Source organism: Onychostoma macrolepis, chromosome 01, assembly GCF_012432095.1.
Source record: "Onychostoma macrolepis isolate SWU-2019 chromosome 01, ASM1243209v1, whole genome shotgun sequence".
Lineage (NCBI taxonomy): Eukaryota > Metazoa > Chordata > Actinopteri > Cypriniformes > Cyprinidae > Onychostoma > Onychostoma macrolepis.
The window spans coordinates 11,059,743-11,077,407 of NC_081155.1; the positions used below are offsets into that span (position 1 = coordinate 11,059,743).

Consider the following 17,665-nt stretch of genomic DNA (forward strand, 5'->3'; position numbering starts at 1 on the left):
TATGACGTAGCATTTCGACAGATTTCCAGAGATCACAAGGAAGTCACTGTCAGCGTGAGGTCGATGACGGAGACCAAAGGTGACTGGCAGTGTCCCTTGGACAGGGTACAAATAGGTGGGACTCCGGTTTAGCAGGTGGAATTGCAAGCATTGTTGAGGGAGTATGCGGACGTGTTCGCAGTGCGTGATGAGGATCTTGGGTACACTGATCGGGTGAGACACGAGATCCCCGTGACCGATGACGTGCCTGTTACTCAAGCGTACAGACGTATACCTCCCAACCAGTTTGAGGAGGTAAGGGAGCATATTACCGGATTGTTGAAGAAGGGGATTATTAAGGAGAGCTCAAGCCCATATGCGTCCCCGGTGGTCCTAGTCAGGAAGACTGACGGGAGTCTGCGGCTGTGCGTAGATTACCGGAAACTGAACTCGAAGACCCAGCAGGATGCATTTCCGCTGCCGAGGATAGACGAGAGTCTAGATGCGCTGTGTAATGCCCAGGTGTTTTCAACCATAGATCTGGCGAGTGGCTATCACCAAGTAGCGATGCACAAGAACGATCAGTATAAAACTGCCTTTGTCACGCCATTCGGACTGTATGAATATGTGCGGATGCCGTTCGGTCTCTGTAAAGCACCGGCAATGTTTCAGAGACTCATGCAGGCCGTAATGGGTGATTTAGTGTTCCAGATGGTGCTTGTTTACTTGGATGATCTTTTGGTCTATTCGAGTACGTTCGAGGCTCACCTATCTAGACTTGAAACAGTGCTCTGCCGCCTAAGAGAAGCAGGATTGAAGATCAAAGTGGAAAAATGCCACTTTCTCCAAGCGGAGGTGAGGTTTCTGGGACACCAAGTTTCAGCCCAAGGGGTAGGCCCTGACCCCGACAGGCTTAGTGCAGTAGTGCAGTGGCCAGTGCCGAGCACAGTGAAGCAACTGTGATCCTTTTTGGGGTTTTGCAGTTATTACCGCCGATTTATCGCGGGCTTCTCCAAGGTTGCACGACGAATTTGTGCACTAAAAAGGGCAGTGGGTCCCAATGTGACAAGTTGTTTCAAGACTCTTTGACATCTGAATGCCAGCAGGCATTTGAGCATCTTAAGAAGGAGCTGACCTGCGCTCCAGTGCTGGGATATGCAGACTTCTCCCTTCCGTACGTGTTAGAGACAGATGCCAGTAATTTGGGCCTGGGTGCTGTCCTTTACCAGCTTCAGGATGGGAGGAAGAAAGTAATTGCCTATGCAAGTAGGAGGCTGAGAGGCGCTGAACGTAACGATCGCAACTACAGCAGCATGAAACTGGAACTCCTGGCCTTAAAGTGGGCTGTAGTAGAGAAGGGTTTATCTGCTGGGGTCTCGGTTCACCGTTCTAACCGACAACAATCCGCTCTGTCACCTTAACACTGCGAAGCTGGGAGCAGTGGAGCAGTGATGGGTGGCACAACTAGCTGTATTTGAGTTCGAGATCTGCTACCGACTAGGTCGTTGTAATACAGTGGCTGATGCTCTCTCCCAGAGGCCGGGGCTGGATGAGGTGGAGGTAGTGGTCGAAGATACCTAGTATGATGGCTGTGTGGCCATTTGTAGTGAGCTGCATGGGGGAACAGCCATAGACCCAGATCTCACCGTGTTGGGACCAGCGCTAGGGGAGCTTACAGAGAGGAAAGCCCAGACTCTGCCCTTGAAAACACTCCGACCTTACCTGGATATACTAAGGAGGAGCTCTGTCGTCTTCAAGATGCAGATCCTTTCCTGAAACTACTGAAGCAGTTTTGGCATACCAGAAGGAAGCCCTCAGCCCGCGAGAGAAGGGGACTCCCCCGGCAAGTGCGGTCATTGCTTAAACAGTGGGGTAAGATCAAGGAAGAGGAAGGATTATTGTATCGTGTGGTAGATGATGTATTCCTAGGCGAGTGTCAACAGCTGTTACTTCCCACTTTCTTGGTTGAGCTGGTGCTACGGAGTGTCCATGATCAAATGGGACACCAGAGAATTGAGAGAACCCTGAGCTTGCTCAAGCCAAGATGCTATTGGGCAGGGATGCAATGAGGCTGTAGACACCTGGGTGAAGAATTGTCATTGCTGTGTGCTTGCTAAGCTGCCGCAGCCTAAGATTCAGGCATCCTGGACCCCTTTTTTGGCTTCCCAACCACTGGAAGTGGTAGCTGTTGATTTTACCACTCTGGAGCCTGCCTCTGACGGCTGAGAAAACGTCCTGGTGGTGACGGATGTCTTCACTAAGTTTTGTCAGGCGTTCCCCACACGTGATCAGAAGGCAGATACCACCGCTAAGCTGCTCCTGAAAGAGTAGTTTCTCAAGTATGGAGTGCCACAGAGACTGCACTCCGACCAGGGGAGAAACTTTGAGAGTGCAGTCATTGCGGAGCTGTGCGGGTTGTATGGGGTGCTGAAGTTGAGGACCACCCCATATCATCCGCAAGGGAAATCCCCACTGTGAACGATTTAACCGCACTCTACATGACCTGCTGCGCTCGCTGCCCCCTGACAAGAAGAACAGATGGCCTGAACACTTACTGGAATTGGTGTATGCTTATAACGTGACGCCTCACTCCTCCACAGGATACTCCCCATATTACATGTTGTTTGGTACACAACCGCACCTTCCGGTTGATGCGTTGTTGGGACGAGAGACTGAGGAGGGCATGGAAACCAACTGGTTGTCTGTCCACAGGGAGCGTCACCAGGATGCTCATGCTAGAGCGAGAGAATATGCGGGGAAAAAAGCTGCGGAATGGACTGCCAAGCATGAGAGTGAGGTTTATTGCCTGGAGATCTCTATTGGACAGCAAGTGTACTTGAGGCACTGTCCGGCAGGGAGAAATAAGATTCAAGATGCATGGGCGCCACAGGTCTACGTAGTGAAGGATGTTCTAGGAACTACATATGTGGTGGGGCCAGACGGAGGTGGTGTGCAAAGAAGAGCCCATTGGTCGCATCTTCAACCTTGTCCACAACCAACCCCAGTGGCAGCACCGCATAGCAAAGTACGCTATTCGAAAGAAGTTGTCAGTCCATCGGATGGAAAAATATCAGTGTCTCCGGATGGTGAGTGTGTAGTGGTGGAGGAGACATGGCATATGGCGGAGGGGCAATCCATACCTTCAGGAGATGAATGGGTAGAATGTCCCAGTACACCGGTAGATGTTTTGAATGCACCTGGGGTTAAAGAACAAGAGAGTGCTGATGAATCGAGAACGGCAGTGGAGAGGAGTGTAGACGAAGGAGGGGATGACGTGGAGGTGATACCTACGGACTTGGTTCCAGATGCAGTCAGGAACTGTCCAGTCCCTGCCCCGAGGAGTAAGTTGACTGCCCCAGTTGAGCCAAGAATACCAGTCCCGGTGCCGCGTTGGTCCCAAAGGCAGACAGCGGGTAAACACAGTAACCCGTATAGCCTGCCCAAGTCAGTTTGTAATGCAGTTTCCTTCACCCCAGACATTTTGTCTCAAGTTTTGGCCGGCATGGTACTGTATACGTCTGAAAAACTGAAAAGTACTGTGGACGGTTAAAAGGGAAGTCCACGAGGACGTTGACTTATGGCAGGGGAGAGTGTGACCAGGGCAAAAAAGGGTGTGTGATAACACCTCCCTGCCGCTTGGGACGCTTGGGTATGCTTTGTGCAGTGTGGTAGCGGGAGGAGAAGGCGGGTTTTCCGAGTGGCCTTGCTGATCTGTGTTGAGCACACGCGAGTTGGGAAATGTTACGGTTTACTCATAGGAAAAAAGGGGAATTCCCCATTGCAGTTTCAGAGCGTCGCCGTTCAGCTGTTGGATTGGCTGGTGATTGGTTGGATTTTCACGTTTCTCTGAGTGCGGGGAATGTTTGTGTGGTGGGACCGTGTACTTCACAGTGACGGAGATTGAGCGTGAGTGTTTATTTATTCTGTTCATGTACTGGTTGATCATTGTATATTATCGTTATGATATTGAGAAGAAAGTTTAAAGTACCTCTTTCTCTTTTAACGACATAATATCAGAGGGGAGAGCGAGTGCACGTGTGGACACGCGTGAGCAACGGCTCAGTGGATCTCTTAGTGCAGTTCATCGTTCAACCGTGAGTGGCGTTTATTTCTGTATTTAACCAAATGTTTATTTTCACTCAGTGAAATGTTAATGAGCAGTGTACTGTTTCCTTGTGAGCCCAGTGTTAATCTGGGTATTCCAATAATCTGTGTACATTAAAACATTGACAGTGATGTTAAGAAGAACGTTAAAAATTTAACATTGATTTATCAAAATTGTGCTTGGCTTATGTATATCTCAAATTGTTCTTGTGTTTTGTTCTCTATTCAGAAAAGCATCATAAGCCACTACCGTTGTTTATCAGGGTATTAACAAGAAAACTTGTACTTGTGTATTTCGTTTACATTTATATACTGTCGTATGAATTGTAAAGGGAGACTGTATAAAAGGGGGAAAGAAAAACGCAGCAAACTCCTTGTTGGACAATCGGGTTTCTTTTATTGTTTTTTCTCAGTATATGTTTCATTTCTGGATCTTGCTTATAAGTGGAAATCTCTGTCATTAATGCCACAGTCTTTGTATACGTGGTCACAAATAAAGAACCCTTTTCGTTATAGATGTCTGATGATATTTGGTTTACTCCTGGAGTAAGTACATTATCCCTTGTAGTCATTCTCTGGAAATCAGGACATTTGTGCCTGAAGATTTCAAGATTTTGGATTGTGGGGCATTTCACTGCATCCACAAAAAAATAAATCACTTTTAATTTTATCACAGGCTTTATGAAGAATCAATCCATGTTTAATACAGTCTTTACCTAAACCACTCTGTCCACTAAAGTTAAGTGGAGGATCTAGTGACTGGTCACTCTTCATGGACACACAGCTGGGTTCAGATAACCCTTGTCTTTGCTTGTGGACTGAACTGAAACAAAACATGAAAGAAAGAAAGTTAGATTTAGACACTATGTGCATTTACATGAAGCATTGTAATTGGTTTAAAAGTCCAATCCGAATGAAAATGCTCCATATAAACATCTCAATCAGAATAAAAATGCCCAAACCGAATGAAATTGTAATCGGTTTGAGAGGGGTGGAATAAACCTTTCTATAAACCGAACAAAATTAAAATCCTGCCATGTAAACGTGTTAAACCGATTACTTTGCGGCATTCTGTAATTTGGGGACACCGACACTACAGTAGAGACTGAGAAATAGTGGAGGTAGAAGTTCAAATGTAAATTATATGGTTAAAAACACATTAGAATGGAGAACGCTTGCTGTGTAATGAACTGCTATATCTGCTCTCATGACCGGAGTGGAGAACGGATCTGAAACGAAGCACAATTTTCAGCTTTTCAGTTTAGAAACAACACAATGGTGACAGTATAGCTCAATGAAAATAAACAACTTGACCAAAATTAGCCTTTGTCATTTGTATTTATTTATTACAGATTCATAACTTCCAATCTGCTTGAATTTATGAGTGCTCACGCCATGAATAATGCACGAAAACATGCCTGGAAATGTTATTTGTGATAGAGCTTGTTGCGATCACTCTCCGTGTTCATAAAGCAACGCTCCTTTGATTTCAGCAACTCTTGGTAAGAAATCGTTTATTTGTTCTGTTACAGTAAAACTTTTTAGTATCACAATGCACTTCATTTCAGAGCTGCATTACAGAGGGTCGTACTGTTACTTTATCCCTCAATGCTTTAACATTAAGAAATTGTGGCGATATGATGATCAACTGGCTGAGAACAAGATATATTGCGTTTATTATTTTATCTGATAGATATATCTGTGCAACTTAGTTATTAGAAACTGCAAACGAGAAATCAATGAGCGCTCTAATGAATGCAAGGGATTCAAATATTAGTTTGTTTATTCTGAGCAAGCGCAAGCAGCTATTACAAATATTAACGCAAAAAAAACACAGGCGTTTTTTCCTCTGGTGATTTGTAGGCTGTTTGTTGTCGTTCGGATCAGATAACGTCTCATGTTAACAGTCCACCGAATCTTTCAACCAGAATGATTTTAATCGGAATTATAAAAAAGTGTACATGTAAACGTGGCTACTGTGATAATGACTGACTGTTCATTAACTTAATATTTATGCTAAATGAAGGATTCACTGTAAGTCATTCTCTGAAAATTTTCAGGATTTGGGATTGTGGGCCATTTCACTGCATCCACATTAAAATAATCACTTTTAATTTTATCACAGACTTTACGAAGAATCAATCCATGTTTAATACAGTTTTTAACTAAACATAAGACCACTCTGTCCACTGAAGTCACGTGGATGATCCATTGACCGGTCACTCTTCATGCACACACAGCTGGGTTCAGATGAATTTGGCCTTTGCTTCTAGACTGAACTGAAATAAAACATGAAGGAACATTAGAATCAGGGTGGACTTAACCAATAAGTAGGTAAGCGGTCGCTTAGGGCCCCAGGGGGACCCCCACATTTGGCCACAACTGTCCCCACATGGTAATACAGCTTTAGAACAACATCAGGTTGACTAACTAATTACTGAATGTTCGTTTACTGAATATTTATGCTAAATTATCTAAAATTATTCTACCATAATTCATTCTGAGGAAATCACAGAATGGTGTAATTTGTGAATGAAAATCTTTACCAACTTAATTCTTCACCCAAAAAAACTAATTTTAAAAATGAGAATGCATAAGTCTGTGGTAGGTTCAAACACCCTCGATAAAATCAATATCAATTACCCAAGACTTTCAAAATCATACTGTTTGCCAGCTCTTTTACATGAGAAAGTCTTAAAGACTAAAAATAATAGCCTAAACTAGCAAATATCATCACACCACACCACATTATGCAGTCAGTATTCCTCCTGTCCAGGCAGTTTATATTGTGCTGATAAATCTAGAAAAGGAAACGATGTCAATCATGTTGTAAAATCCTGTAAATGTCGGAAGCTATAAACATCTGAAGACTTGAACTACTGTTTTTATAAAGATTGTCACATCAGCATATCACCGTCTGTCTGTCTTTTCTAAAGCCCTGTTCGGACTGGATTAGTTCTACAAGGGTAGATGGAGTAATGTTAATTTACCACAGGACGTCTGTAATATTAATGGCCAATTCGCACGGGATAAGAAATCTCAGTAAAATGACCAGAAGTGGGAGGAGTAACTCGATTTACGCACCGCCGTTGTCCTGACATTTTATCCTACCCGTCAAATTTTCCTACCAGGGCTTACTGCGCATGCACAAATCAATATTGCGTCTTTTTTTCTCATGCTACACAACAATATTTAATGTATCTGCATTACTGTATGGGTAGGTTTAGGGTTGTGGTTGGTGTAGACATTAATAAAACACATCTAATAGGTAGAAGAAAATTATTTATTGTTGGTTTCCGGTAGCTGTATCCCTTCTAGCCACAACAGCGAATATAACACATAATTACTGTATTTGTATTACTGTAAGGGTAGGTTTAGGGTTGTGGTAAATTTGACAGGTAGTAATTTTCGTTGTCGAATTGTACTACCTACTGTTTTAATGGGAGGTAGCAAAATCTGACAGAACACCGTCCCTCCCTGTCATCATGTTCATGCTACATCCATCGATTTATTAATTAAATTATGATTGGTTTCTGTTTGCAATAGACACTTACCTAAAGCTAACAGAAGTCCCGTGCCTCTAACAAGTGCTTTCGATCTTCTTTTGATCTGAATGGTATGTATTGTCATATGCAGAAAACATTCGAGGTTTGCCGCAGACTTGTCCCACCGCCTAGAACGCAACTGTCAACTGAATGCTATTTCAAGCGTGGAAAAAACGCGGAAAACTACTTTTAAATAGATAATTGCGGAATATTTACCTACATATTTACAGCTGGTCTATTCGCACGGGATTAGTATTACCTGAGGTAATCCTTCCGGACCTTTTTACAGAAGGTAAATCACCGTAATCTTTACTGATGGCGCATTCGGACGGTACTAAAATCAGAGGGAGGGGGGCAATTTAGTGACTTTATACTGTGCTGAGTTTCTCCTACTGTCTAAAGTGTTACATTTTCAAAAAACTTAATTCTTCTGTTATTGAATTTGTTCTTGTTCATATGCTACACAGTTTAATAACACGTTTCACTGTCTCTGGTAAAGCACATTTATTGCAATTACCTGATTCATGTTTGTCGATAATAAATAATGAATGATTAAGAGCCAATACAAAGACTAGATATTATTGTGTTGTCCTTCCTGCCCCTCTAATTATTCCTTTCATTTCTGCTTCACTTAGTGTTATGTTTATATCTAAGTTGGTGTATTTTATTTATTTATTTGTTTTCTTGGCCATTTGATCAGCATCCTCATTTCTCTCTATCCCAACATGTGCCGGTAGCAACAAGAATGATATACTTAATCTATGTTGGTGAATTCTGAACATGCTTTGTAGAATATATAAGATGTCTTGTCTAGATGTAGACTTACCACTAATAAACCTGTTAAAACAGAGTATGATCTGAGCAAGTGACTCTTCTCAGTGGCTGAATTTCCTCCATCCAGTGAAGAGTCATCAGAGTCATCTCTGAGTAAACTGATAAACGGTTACTTGTCCTTTTAGCAATTCTAGCTTTAAAATGAGGAATGCACACTGAAGCTGCTGTATGTCCTGAATCAGGGTCTTTTGATCCATCTGCAATTGTTTAAATTTCCTGACTATAATTTTGATCCATGTATATTTGTATTCTCTCGTTCTTATGCAGTATAGCGTGTTTAGCACCACACCACAATTGCAGAACGCAACTCCTCTTTTATTAAAATTTCTCTGCATCTTCTCATTTCATCAGAAATATTGAAATCACTGTAAAAACACTTTAACAAAGGTTTGTGCCAACACCTCTGCTTTTTCAGTATCCATTGTTATTGGCTTTTCTTCACTTATTAATATTGCTGTTATATTTTTGTATTTGTATGTCACCAACTTCTATTTTCCTCCAATATTATACACAGAATTTTCTCCAGGAATCTCTTTCACATGCTCGTATAACTTTCATTACAACTGCTTGTGCTCTTATAATTGATCAGATCAAAAAAGAAACACCTTCTGACCTTCAGATAGCATCGCTGCGTTTGTCTGTCCTCCATGGTACTGCTTTCTTTCCTTTAGTCCCTTTCTTTTTACCAACAACTTATTTTGCCTGTATCATATAATATTTAAATTAATTGTTTAAATATTGTCACTCTTTTCATTGTTTTTCATTGCTCTGAAACACTTGCTTGGTTTTTCACCTGCTCTTTTTCTAGCAAAAAATACAAAAAAATAAATACTCATCACAAAATGAAAGCTAGACGTGAAAGTCTGATTGTTTCAGGGGCTTTGTCACAAGTGTATTGTTTTGAATTTCTGTGTTATGCTAAATTTTCATGCTTAAAACAGTGATTTGGTATTCCTCTTGTACAATTGTCCTCTTTTGTGTAAAGAAATGAATTTCCTATCGATTCTCTCCTAAGTGGTTTCCATTAAGAATGATTCAATGAGATAAATAACTTTTAATTGTCAAGAAATTACTTCTTTTTAAATGTTTTGCTTCAACTTAGTTAGCAATTGATTTAAAAATGCCTTTAACTTGAAACTTTTTTATTTAGTTTTATTTAGAAAAACTGACAACACAGTTACTGCAGTTTCTCTGGGAATAAAAGTGAAACAACATTATATGAGTTTAAATGGAAAAGCATGATGAACAGGATGAAGATCGGAAACCAAACCCTTTTCTTTAAAACAGAAAACACTGAACTGCAGTTTCCTATAAAAGTACAAAGAAAACACGGTTATATATGAAGATATTATAATTTGTCTGTGTGTCGATACTCACACGGAGGAGACGGCGTGGCTCTCCCAGTACAACACTTTATACACAGACTCCGCACACACACACGCCTGGGTCAGCAGCTCATCTATTCGTTTCAGCCTGTAACACACACAAACCTTCATCTTCATCTTCATCAGTGCTCAAACTCTCTCAAACCTCACCGTCCCGTCACTCACATGCCCTTGACCTCAGCCGGAGCAGAGACGGCCAGCAGCAGCACAGAGAGCCACGCGCCTGAAGACATTTAACCAGGAGACACTCAGTTACTCCTTACTGCATTATATCACATCTGTACAGAATATATGCTCACGCCATCTACTCGCGTCTCACCTTCACTCAGAGTGAGGAAGAGGATGTTGAGCAGAACGCAGCTCAGCAGGGAGCACAGCGGCATCCTCCACCTGAAAACACAAAGAGCTGAACACTGGAGACACGCAGCAGCATCAGTAACTCAGAGACACGTTTAGAGATAAAACAGAGCCTCCTCGTGAGAGTCACATGACACCGTCTCCTGAAGCACAGGCAGAAGCTCTCAGTGCAGTCAGTGATTATTACGGGACGTCTCTCACCCGAGCAGGGAGCGCAGCACCTCCAGCGAGTCTGTGACCGGCTCCAGGAAGATGGCCATCCGCTTGAAGCAGATCACCATGTTCAGCAGGTCAAAGGTCAGCGCTCTGGGGCTGCCCAGATCAGAGCTGCTGTCTATGGAGGACGCGTCTTTAGCGGGCAGCTGGGTCAGTTCGGCCCGGTCACCGCTCGCCTGTGTGGGGTCCTGAGGAGAGGAGGCTGTGCACTGCATGCTGGGAAATCAGAGATCATTACTGAGGGACTGTGATTATCTTTATAAACATGTGACAATCAAGAGACTCACATCTGTTAAACCTGATGCCTGACAGTCTGTTTAAAAGCTTTAATGATTTAATCTGAATCAGTAAAAAATGTCAAATCCAGCAGACTTGTATAACAAGCATCCTGATATATACGAACATATGAACAAATTTAAGAGTCAATTCAACGGATGTTAAGCGTATTTTATAAGCACACATTGATGACCATTTTTACAATGACAATACATTAAATTCTTAGTTATGAAAGTAAGAAACGAATATAACTAGAACTAGACATTTGAAATAACGAACTTGAGCGCGCAAAAGACGCGATGTGTGAACGGCACCATACCGCACGTCACATCCTTTCCTTTCCTTTCCCCCTAATTTGCTTAAACAGGCAAGAAAGCGGACTCAATTTGTATCAGCTATGTTCCAATATTCCTGCCACATTTTGAGTGAGTGCTCCTTCATGATGGGTTTGACCTCTGCTCTACTTAGTGGTATTTGTATATCTACCATTTCATGCTTTAGAGTTTTTTGCTAGAATATCCACAATCTAATTTCCTTCCACCCCTACATGGGCAGGAACCCAAAGGAAAGAGACGACCATCCCCCGATTATGGAGCATGAGAAGCAGATGGAACATTTGATAAATGACATCTTGTCTACATGAAGTTTTCCGAGATTGAATGCTTGATAACGCTGATAAACTGTCTGAAGCTATAACGATAATTTGGCTATGATTATTTTCTTCCACCCATTGTAATGCCAGTAAGATTGCTTCTAATTCCACAGTGAATACTGACAGATAGTCTGTTGTTCTTTTTTTTCTACTTCATAATGAGGAATGAAAAAATCTGCACCAGTGTGGCCTGTTTCCCGCTGTTTTAATATAATTTGTAAATATGAATAACTCATCTTGTTACTGCTTTAGTTTTGAACTACTGTATTGCGCACTTTTTTTCTTTAAAAAGTTGTGACCCTGGACCACAAAACCAGTCATAATTAGCACGGGTATATAATAGCCAAAAATACATTGTATGGGTCAAAATCACCGATTTGTTTTTCTTTTATGCCAAAAATCATTAGGACATTAAGTAAAGAACATGTTCCATGAAGATATTTTGTCAATTTCCTACCGTAAATATATTAAAACTTAATTTTTGATTAGTAATATGCATTGCTGAGAACTTCATTTGGACAACTTTAAAGGGTTTTTTTTCACCCTCAGATTCCAGATTTTCAAATAGTTATATATCAGCCAAATATTGTCCTATCCTAACAAACCATACATAAATGGAAAGCTTATTTATTCAGCATCCAATCTCATGAATCTCAATTTCTGAAAATTGACCCTTATGACTAGTTTTGTGGTCCAGGGTCACGTTTGTTGTAAGCTTGTATTTACAGATGTCTTTATAAATATCCAGGGTGGTACAGATGGAGGATGTGGGACTTATTTGCAACTGACTGAGACCTGCATTTTGTGCCAATGCATTCATGATTCTACATAATGCAAATAATAGCCTACACAAAATATTTAGGAACATCCACTAGTTTTATGAATATTCCAATATTCAGATTATAGTTCAACAAATAAGAGACTGTCATTGGATGCTACATCTTCTTATCCTTCATATGAGAACCGTTAGGCCTAATCCCTTACGAAAATTAACCATGGTTTTACCAACCATGATTATAGATAAACCACGGTTACCACAAATTAACCATGGGTTTGCTACACTAACCATAGTTTAACCATGGTATCTGAAGTAAAACTGTGGTTATACAAATGGTAATCAATAAGCCAAAAAAACGTTTACACTTTTACTATAATAAAACAATGGTTAATTTTCGTAAGTTATGTCATTGTCAACAAGTCATTGTCCAAAAGATATAAACAACATCATTACCTAATCCTATAAAACATTCAAGATTTGCCACTTAGTCACAAATAAAATTCAAGTTTTTAATTGCTATTCAATTCCACTGAGTTGTTCACATCACTGAGATGGCAGATACAAAGGTCCAATAGATGAATGGGAGGAAGATTTTAATAGGTCATATATATTTTATATTATTAATAGGTCATAATAAATTAATATAAAGTCATTAACAGAAATATCTCTCACACAAGCACACAGCAGTGAGGTCACCGTGACTTTCATTTTTGATGATCATGTCTCATAGTGGCCCCATATTCACCATCATTTAACAGCTGTCATTAAAATAAATCACAAACATATGCATTATGGGACATTACTCCTGACACATCTAGTTCAAATGGCATTATTATATGAAATGAATCAATACTTACTGCAAAGTTTCCAGTTTATAATAAGGATTACCTTTTATCTTTTAAAGCAGAGAGAAGCTTCACACTTGCATTATTCACAAAGAAAAGAGCTTTGGCATGTTCAGGGCCATGCCTGCAAGATTACAATTGCAAATTATTATTATTATTATAATAAATACTACATACTATACACTGCATAAATACTAGTATAAACTGTGATCTTGTTTTGGTTCAGGATGTTTAGTTGTGATACAAAAGATGTTTTTCATTTTTTCTCTCTTTTATATATTTTAACTGTTTTGTTTAAACTGTTTGTGGCTTTTAGGAAAATCAAGAGATATTGTTTAATATTATTGTTTAATTGTCAACAGCTTTACCTGTTTCCATGAAGGAGAAAAGGAGGATCCATAAATATCTGAACACTAGTACTCTTACTAGTTCTGCTAAATCAGCACTGGCCTGTGTCTCCTTCTGTTGGCGGAAAAAAAATACATCAATAATTTGATTTTATTTCTACGCTGCTTCTGTGGCAAATAAACAGTAGTGTGAATTCGGGTAATCTGGGACACCTAAACTCCAGTGTGTTTATTTCCTGTTCTAATCAAATTTAGTCAACGGGACTTTTACTATAATTTTAGCATGGATGTCATGTGACAAAAATCACATGACTTCATGGGGGTGATTCCACAGAAAGGGGCGGGGCACTTGTCAATTAAGAAGCTCCCCTGGGAATTGCATGACAAGATCAATGACATAGGATTCTGACTAGATTCATGTTAAGGACATAAATCTGTCATAAATAAGACAATGTTCCTAATTGTTGTCAAATTATATTTGTGATCTATTCAAACAACAAAATATGTATTAAAGTGTTGAAAATGTGTTTTAGTTTTTTTCCTTTCAAACATTTTTTTGTTGTCCCACATTATCAAATATGATTGCGAATGTGGCACAGCATGCTTTGGGTAATCTGGGACAGTCTTCAAATGGGGGAAATATGCATTTAGGGACTTCATAAATCTAATGACAAGGGTTAATATATGCCATAATGAGAAATGGGTGTTAATTCTGGAGGTTATAACATTAGCACAAGTTCACAGTAGCTAGCAGCTAGCTAAAGCAGCGAGCTAGAGAGATGCTACAGAGATGGAATCTGGGAAACGTATTCCAATAGCAAGCAAAGGTATCAGGATGAAGTAAACCATTAATTTCATTTCCCAAATTCCCAGTTAGTTTAGTATATACAACGGTTCAAATCACTGAGCAGGAGGGGGATCTGCGCCCAGGCCAGTTCAAAATGTTCTGTTCACAAACGTGCACACACACACAGTCATTAAGTCAGCTAAAATATGAAAATATCCATGGCCTTTAATTAACTCAATGAAATGTATTACAAAATGCAATGGCACCACAGCGTCAGGAAAAGAGATGGCAATAGAAAGAGCGAGGAAGAGAGAGAGAGGGAAATAAGAGAAATACGAAGAAGCTAAACCAATGGAATGATAGTAGAATTAAGGGAGCTATTGGTGATATTGTGTTTGGCATGCATAAAGTATAGTGAATATAGGCTTTTTTTAGGCCTAATACATATGTCCCAGATTATAAAGTGACCTGTCCCAGATTATCAAATTCAGGCTGAATTTTTTGGGGGGGCACAAAAACGCTTAATAGGTGTGGCATGTCTCCTCTGGGCATAATATCTACAACCCCAAATCAGAAAAAGTTGGGACAGTATGGAAAATGCAAATAAAAAGAGAAAGTAGTGATTTCTAAATTTACTTTGACTTGTATTTCATTGCAGACAATATGAACAAAATATTTCATGTTTTGTCTGGAACACTTCATGTCATTTGTAAACATACATCCTTTCCTGTCATTCAGACCTGCAACACATTCCAAAAAAAGTTGGGACAGTAAAGCATTTACCACTTTGTAATGTTGCCATTCCTTTTCACAACACTTAAAAGATGTTTAGGGACTGAAGACACCAAGTGATGAAGTGTTTCAGGTGTAATTGTGTCCCATTCTTCCTGCAAACAAGTCTTAAGGTGGGCAACAGTACGGGGTCTTCGTTGTCGCATTTTGCGCTTCAAAATGTGCCACACATTCTCTATGGGAGACAGGTCGGGACTGCAGGCAGGCCAGTCAAGTACCCGTACCCTCTTCCTCCGCAGCCAGGACTTTGTAATGTGTGCAGAATGTGGTTTTGCATCGTCTTGTTGAAATATGCATGGACGTCCCTGGAAAAGATGTCTTCTTGAAGGCAACATATTGTGCTCCAAAATCTCTATGTACTTTTCAGCATTAATGGTGCCATCACAGAAGTGCAAGTTACCTTTGCCAAGGGCACTGACACAACCCCATACCATGACAGACCCTGGCTTTTGGACTTCTTGCTGGTAACAGTCTGGATGATCCTTTTCTTCTTTTGGTCTGGAGCACACGGCATCCATTCCTCCCAAAAAATACCTGAAATACTGATTCATCTGACCACAGTACACGTTTCCACTGTGTGATGGTCCATCCCAGATGCCTTCGAGCCCAGAGAAGTCGACGGCGCTTCTGGACACTGTTAACATAGGGCTTCCTTTTGGCACAGTACAGTTTTAACTGGCATTTGTGGATGTAACTACATATTGTGGTACTTGACAAAAGGTTTGCCAAAGTAGTCCTCAACCCATGTGATGATATTGCTTATAGATGAATGACGATTCTTGATGCAGTGCCGCCTGAGGGATCGGAGATCACAGCTGTTCAGCTTAGGCTTGCGCCCTTGTCCTTTACGCACTGAAATTCCTCCAGAATCCTTGAATCTTTTAATTATGTTATGCACTGTTGAAGGTGAAATATCCAAATCTCTTCCTATCTTTCTTTGAGGAACATTGTTTTTAAACATTTCAATAATTTTCTCACGTATTTGTTGGCAAACAGGCAATCCTCGGCCCATCTTTGCTCCTAAAGGACTAGACCTTTCTTGGATGCTGCTTTTGTACCAAATCATAATAACAATCACCTGTTGACATCACCTGTTTCAAATCACATCATTATTTAACCAATTTACCTCATTACTAGCCATAAATTGCTCCTGTCCCAACTTTTTTTGGAATGTGTTGCAGGTCTGAATGACAGGAAAGGATGTATATTTACAAATGACATGAAGTGTACCAGACAAAACATGAAATATTTTGTGTTCATATTGTCTGCAATGAAATACAAGTCAAAGTAAATTTAGAAATCACTACTTTCTTTTTTTATTTGCGTTTTCCATACTGTCCCAACTTTTTCTGATTTGGGGTTGTACATTATTTCTTCTGGTGTGGTTAGAAAACATCTTAGGGATTTCAGAAAAGTCTAATGTGTTGATCTAATGTGTTAGATAGATATCAAAATAAATCGCAGAAGTCAAAATTGCAAAAAATGTCCCAGATTACCCGAATTCACCCTACTATTTAATTGGGTTATCAATAAACGTTTATAGCAATTAATATTCTTCTTTAATGTCCAAATCCCACCTGTAAGGAAATGATCAAAAATTTAAATAAATAAATAAATTAGGGCTGTCAATCGATTGAAATACTTAATCGTGATTAATCGCATGATTGTCATGAGTTAACTCGTGATTAATTGCAACTTAATCACACATTTTTATTTGTTCTAAATGTACCTTTAATACTTTTAATACTTCTCAAGTTTTTAATACTCTAATCAACATGGGCATGGACTTGTTCATGTCTAGTAGACACATGCAAAAAGAAATACCAGGTTCCCATTACTTCTCTTTCTTTGCACTGAGCAATTTACTGACACAAACCTGTTTACATTTTTGCATGACAGGGCAGCTCACTTCTTCTGAACATGCAAAATGTACATTTATTATTTATTATTACATTTGTTTGCCACTCTGTGTCCACATACTGTATTTTGATGCGGCTAAATTCTCAATAAAACTGTTTTCATTTATATATTTAACCGTTTCTGTTGTCAGACAACGGAATGAATCGAAATAGTGACTGAAACGCGACCCATTAAGACTAGGCTACATAACCATCTCTCCCTTCCAATATGTTAATCTGCACAAAAATCCTGATAATCGAGCCGTCGTCTGATAAAATCAAATACACATAAGATAAACACAATAGCTGTGCTGTGATTTCGGCTATACTTGCATGTAAAATGATAGAAGCAACATAATATCTGTGTTTAACTGAAAGCGCTGCTCCTCTCCGCCGCTCGCTGAACAATGCAGACGCTCAGAGAGAGAGAGAGAGAGAGAGAGAGAGAGAGAGAGAGAGAGATGTGCGCTGGGACAGCAAGACCTCGCACTCGCGCGGCAGTACCAGCGAGTCTCAGAAACTGCATAAAGTTTGGGCAATCCCTAAAGAATTGTCGCTAGGCGCTTTTTTGAAGAGGGGCGGGGAAGTCGCTAAAGGGGTCTGCAAATTCGCTGGTACTGCGTTAACTTTGACAGCCCTAAAATAAATAAATAAATAAACAAATAAATAAATAACATTGACACCTTCTAAGAAAAATCGTGCTCGATGCTTTTAAATAATTTTAACATAATCATTATACATTCCTAAAGCTGATTAGAGATATATTTATATTAATGGTAATTGTAAATATAAGAATAAATGTAACCGAGTTTTCTCTCTCTTTTTCTCGAGACAGTTTCACATACTGGCACGTGTGCGGTAGCACTGACG

The 17,665-nt window shown here is 40.1% G+C and overlaps 3 protein-coding genes across 9 annotated transcripts in view; 1 reads left to right on the top strand and 2 right to left on the bottom strand.

Annotated features, from left to right (window-relative positions):
• Positions 1 to 7,950, bottom strand: part of LOC131541062 (NACHT, LRR and PYD domains-containing protein 12-like) — a 61,410-nt gene extending 53,460 nt beyond the window's left edge. For 5 of the 7 annotated variants that reach the window (XM_058776609.1, XM_058776599.1, XM_058776569.1 and 2 more), the window contains exons 1-2: positions 7,638 to 7,944; positions 4,800 to 6,362 (exon numbers count right to left, since the gene is read on the bottom strand). The gene's annotated coding sequence lies outside the window, so the exon portion shown is untranslated. Of the gene's footprint in view, positions 1 to 4,799 lie in introns of all 7 variants that reach the window. The other 2 variants (XM_058776576.1, XM_058776557.1) reach the window with 2 other exon arrangements.
• LOC131541234 (uncharacterized) lies at positions 952 to 4,800 on the top strand. Its single transcript, XM_058776854.1, has 2 exons — positions 952 to 4,073; positions 4,313 to 4,800. Exon 1 carries the CDS (start codon positions 2,597 to 2,599, stop codon positions 3,527 to 3,529), a length of 933 nt encoding a protein of 310 aa, XP_058632837.1. The 5' UTR covers positions 952 to 2,596; the 3' UTR covers positions 3,530 to 4,073; positions 4,313 to 4,800.
• Positions 7,951 to 9,653: 1,703 nt separating the features above from the next.
• LOC131541327 (protrudin-like) lies at positions 9,654 to 13,547 on the bottom strand. The gene is made up of 7 exons (XM_058777007.1): positions 13,532 to 13,547; positions 13,340 to 13,433; positions 10,406 to 10,636; positions 10,167 to 10,237; positions 10,013 to 10,070; positions 9,840 to 9,935; positions 9,654 to 9,770 (listed from the first exon to the last, which is right to left on the bottom strand). The coding sequence occupies exons 2-7, from the start codon at positions 13,369 to 13,371 to the stop codon at positions 9,677 to 9,679; spliced, it is 582 nt and encodes a 193-aa protein (XP_058632990.1). The 5' UTR covers positions 13,372 to 13,433; positions 13,532 to 13,547; the 3' UTR covers positions 9,654 to 9,676.
• Positions 13,548 to 17,665: the final 4,118 nt, after the last annotated feature.

Excerpts from the sequence above, each read along its gene's own strand:
- LOC131541327 (XM_058777007.1), bottom strand. The coding sequence starts at position 13,371 with ATGGATCCTCCTTTTCTCCTTCATGGAAACAG. Across the intron at positions 10,071-10,166 it reads CTTCCTCACTCTGAGTGAAG|GCGCGTGGCTCTCTGTGCTG; the intron begins GTGAGACGCGAG and ends AAATGTCTTCAG. Across the intron at positions 9,771-9,839 it reads AGCCACGCCGTCTCCTCCGT|GAAACTGCAGTTCAGTGTTT; the intron begins GTGAGTATCGAC and ends GTACTTTTATAG.
- LOC131541234 (XM_058776854.1), top strand. The coding sequence starts at position 2,597 with ATGTTGTTTGGTACACAACCGCACCTTCCGGTTGATGCGTTGTTGGGA.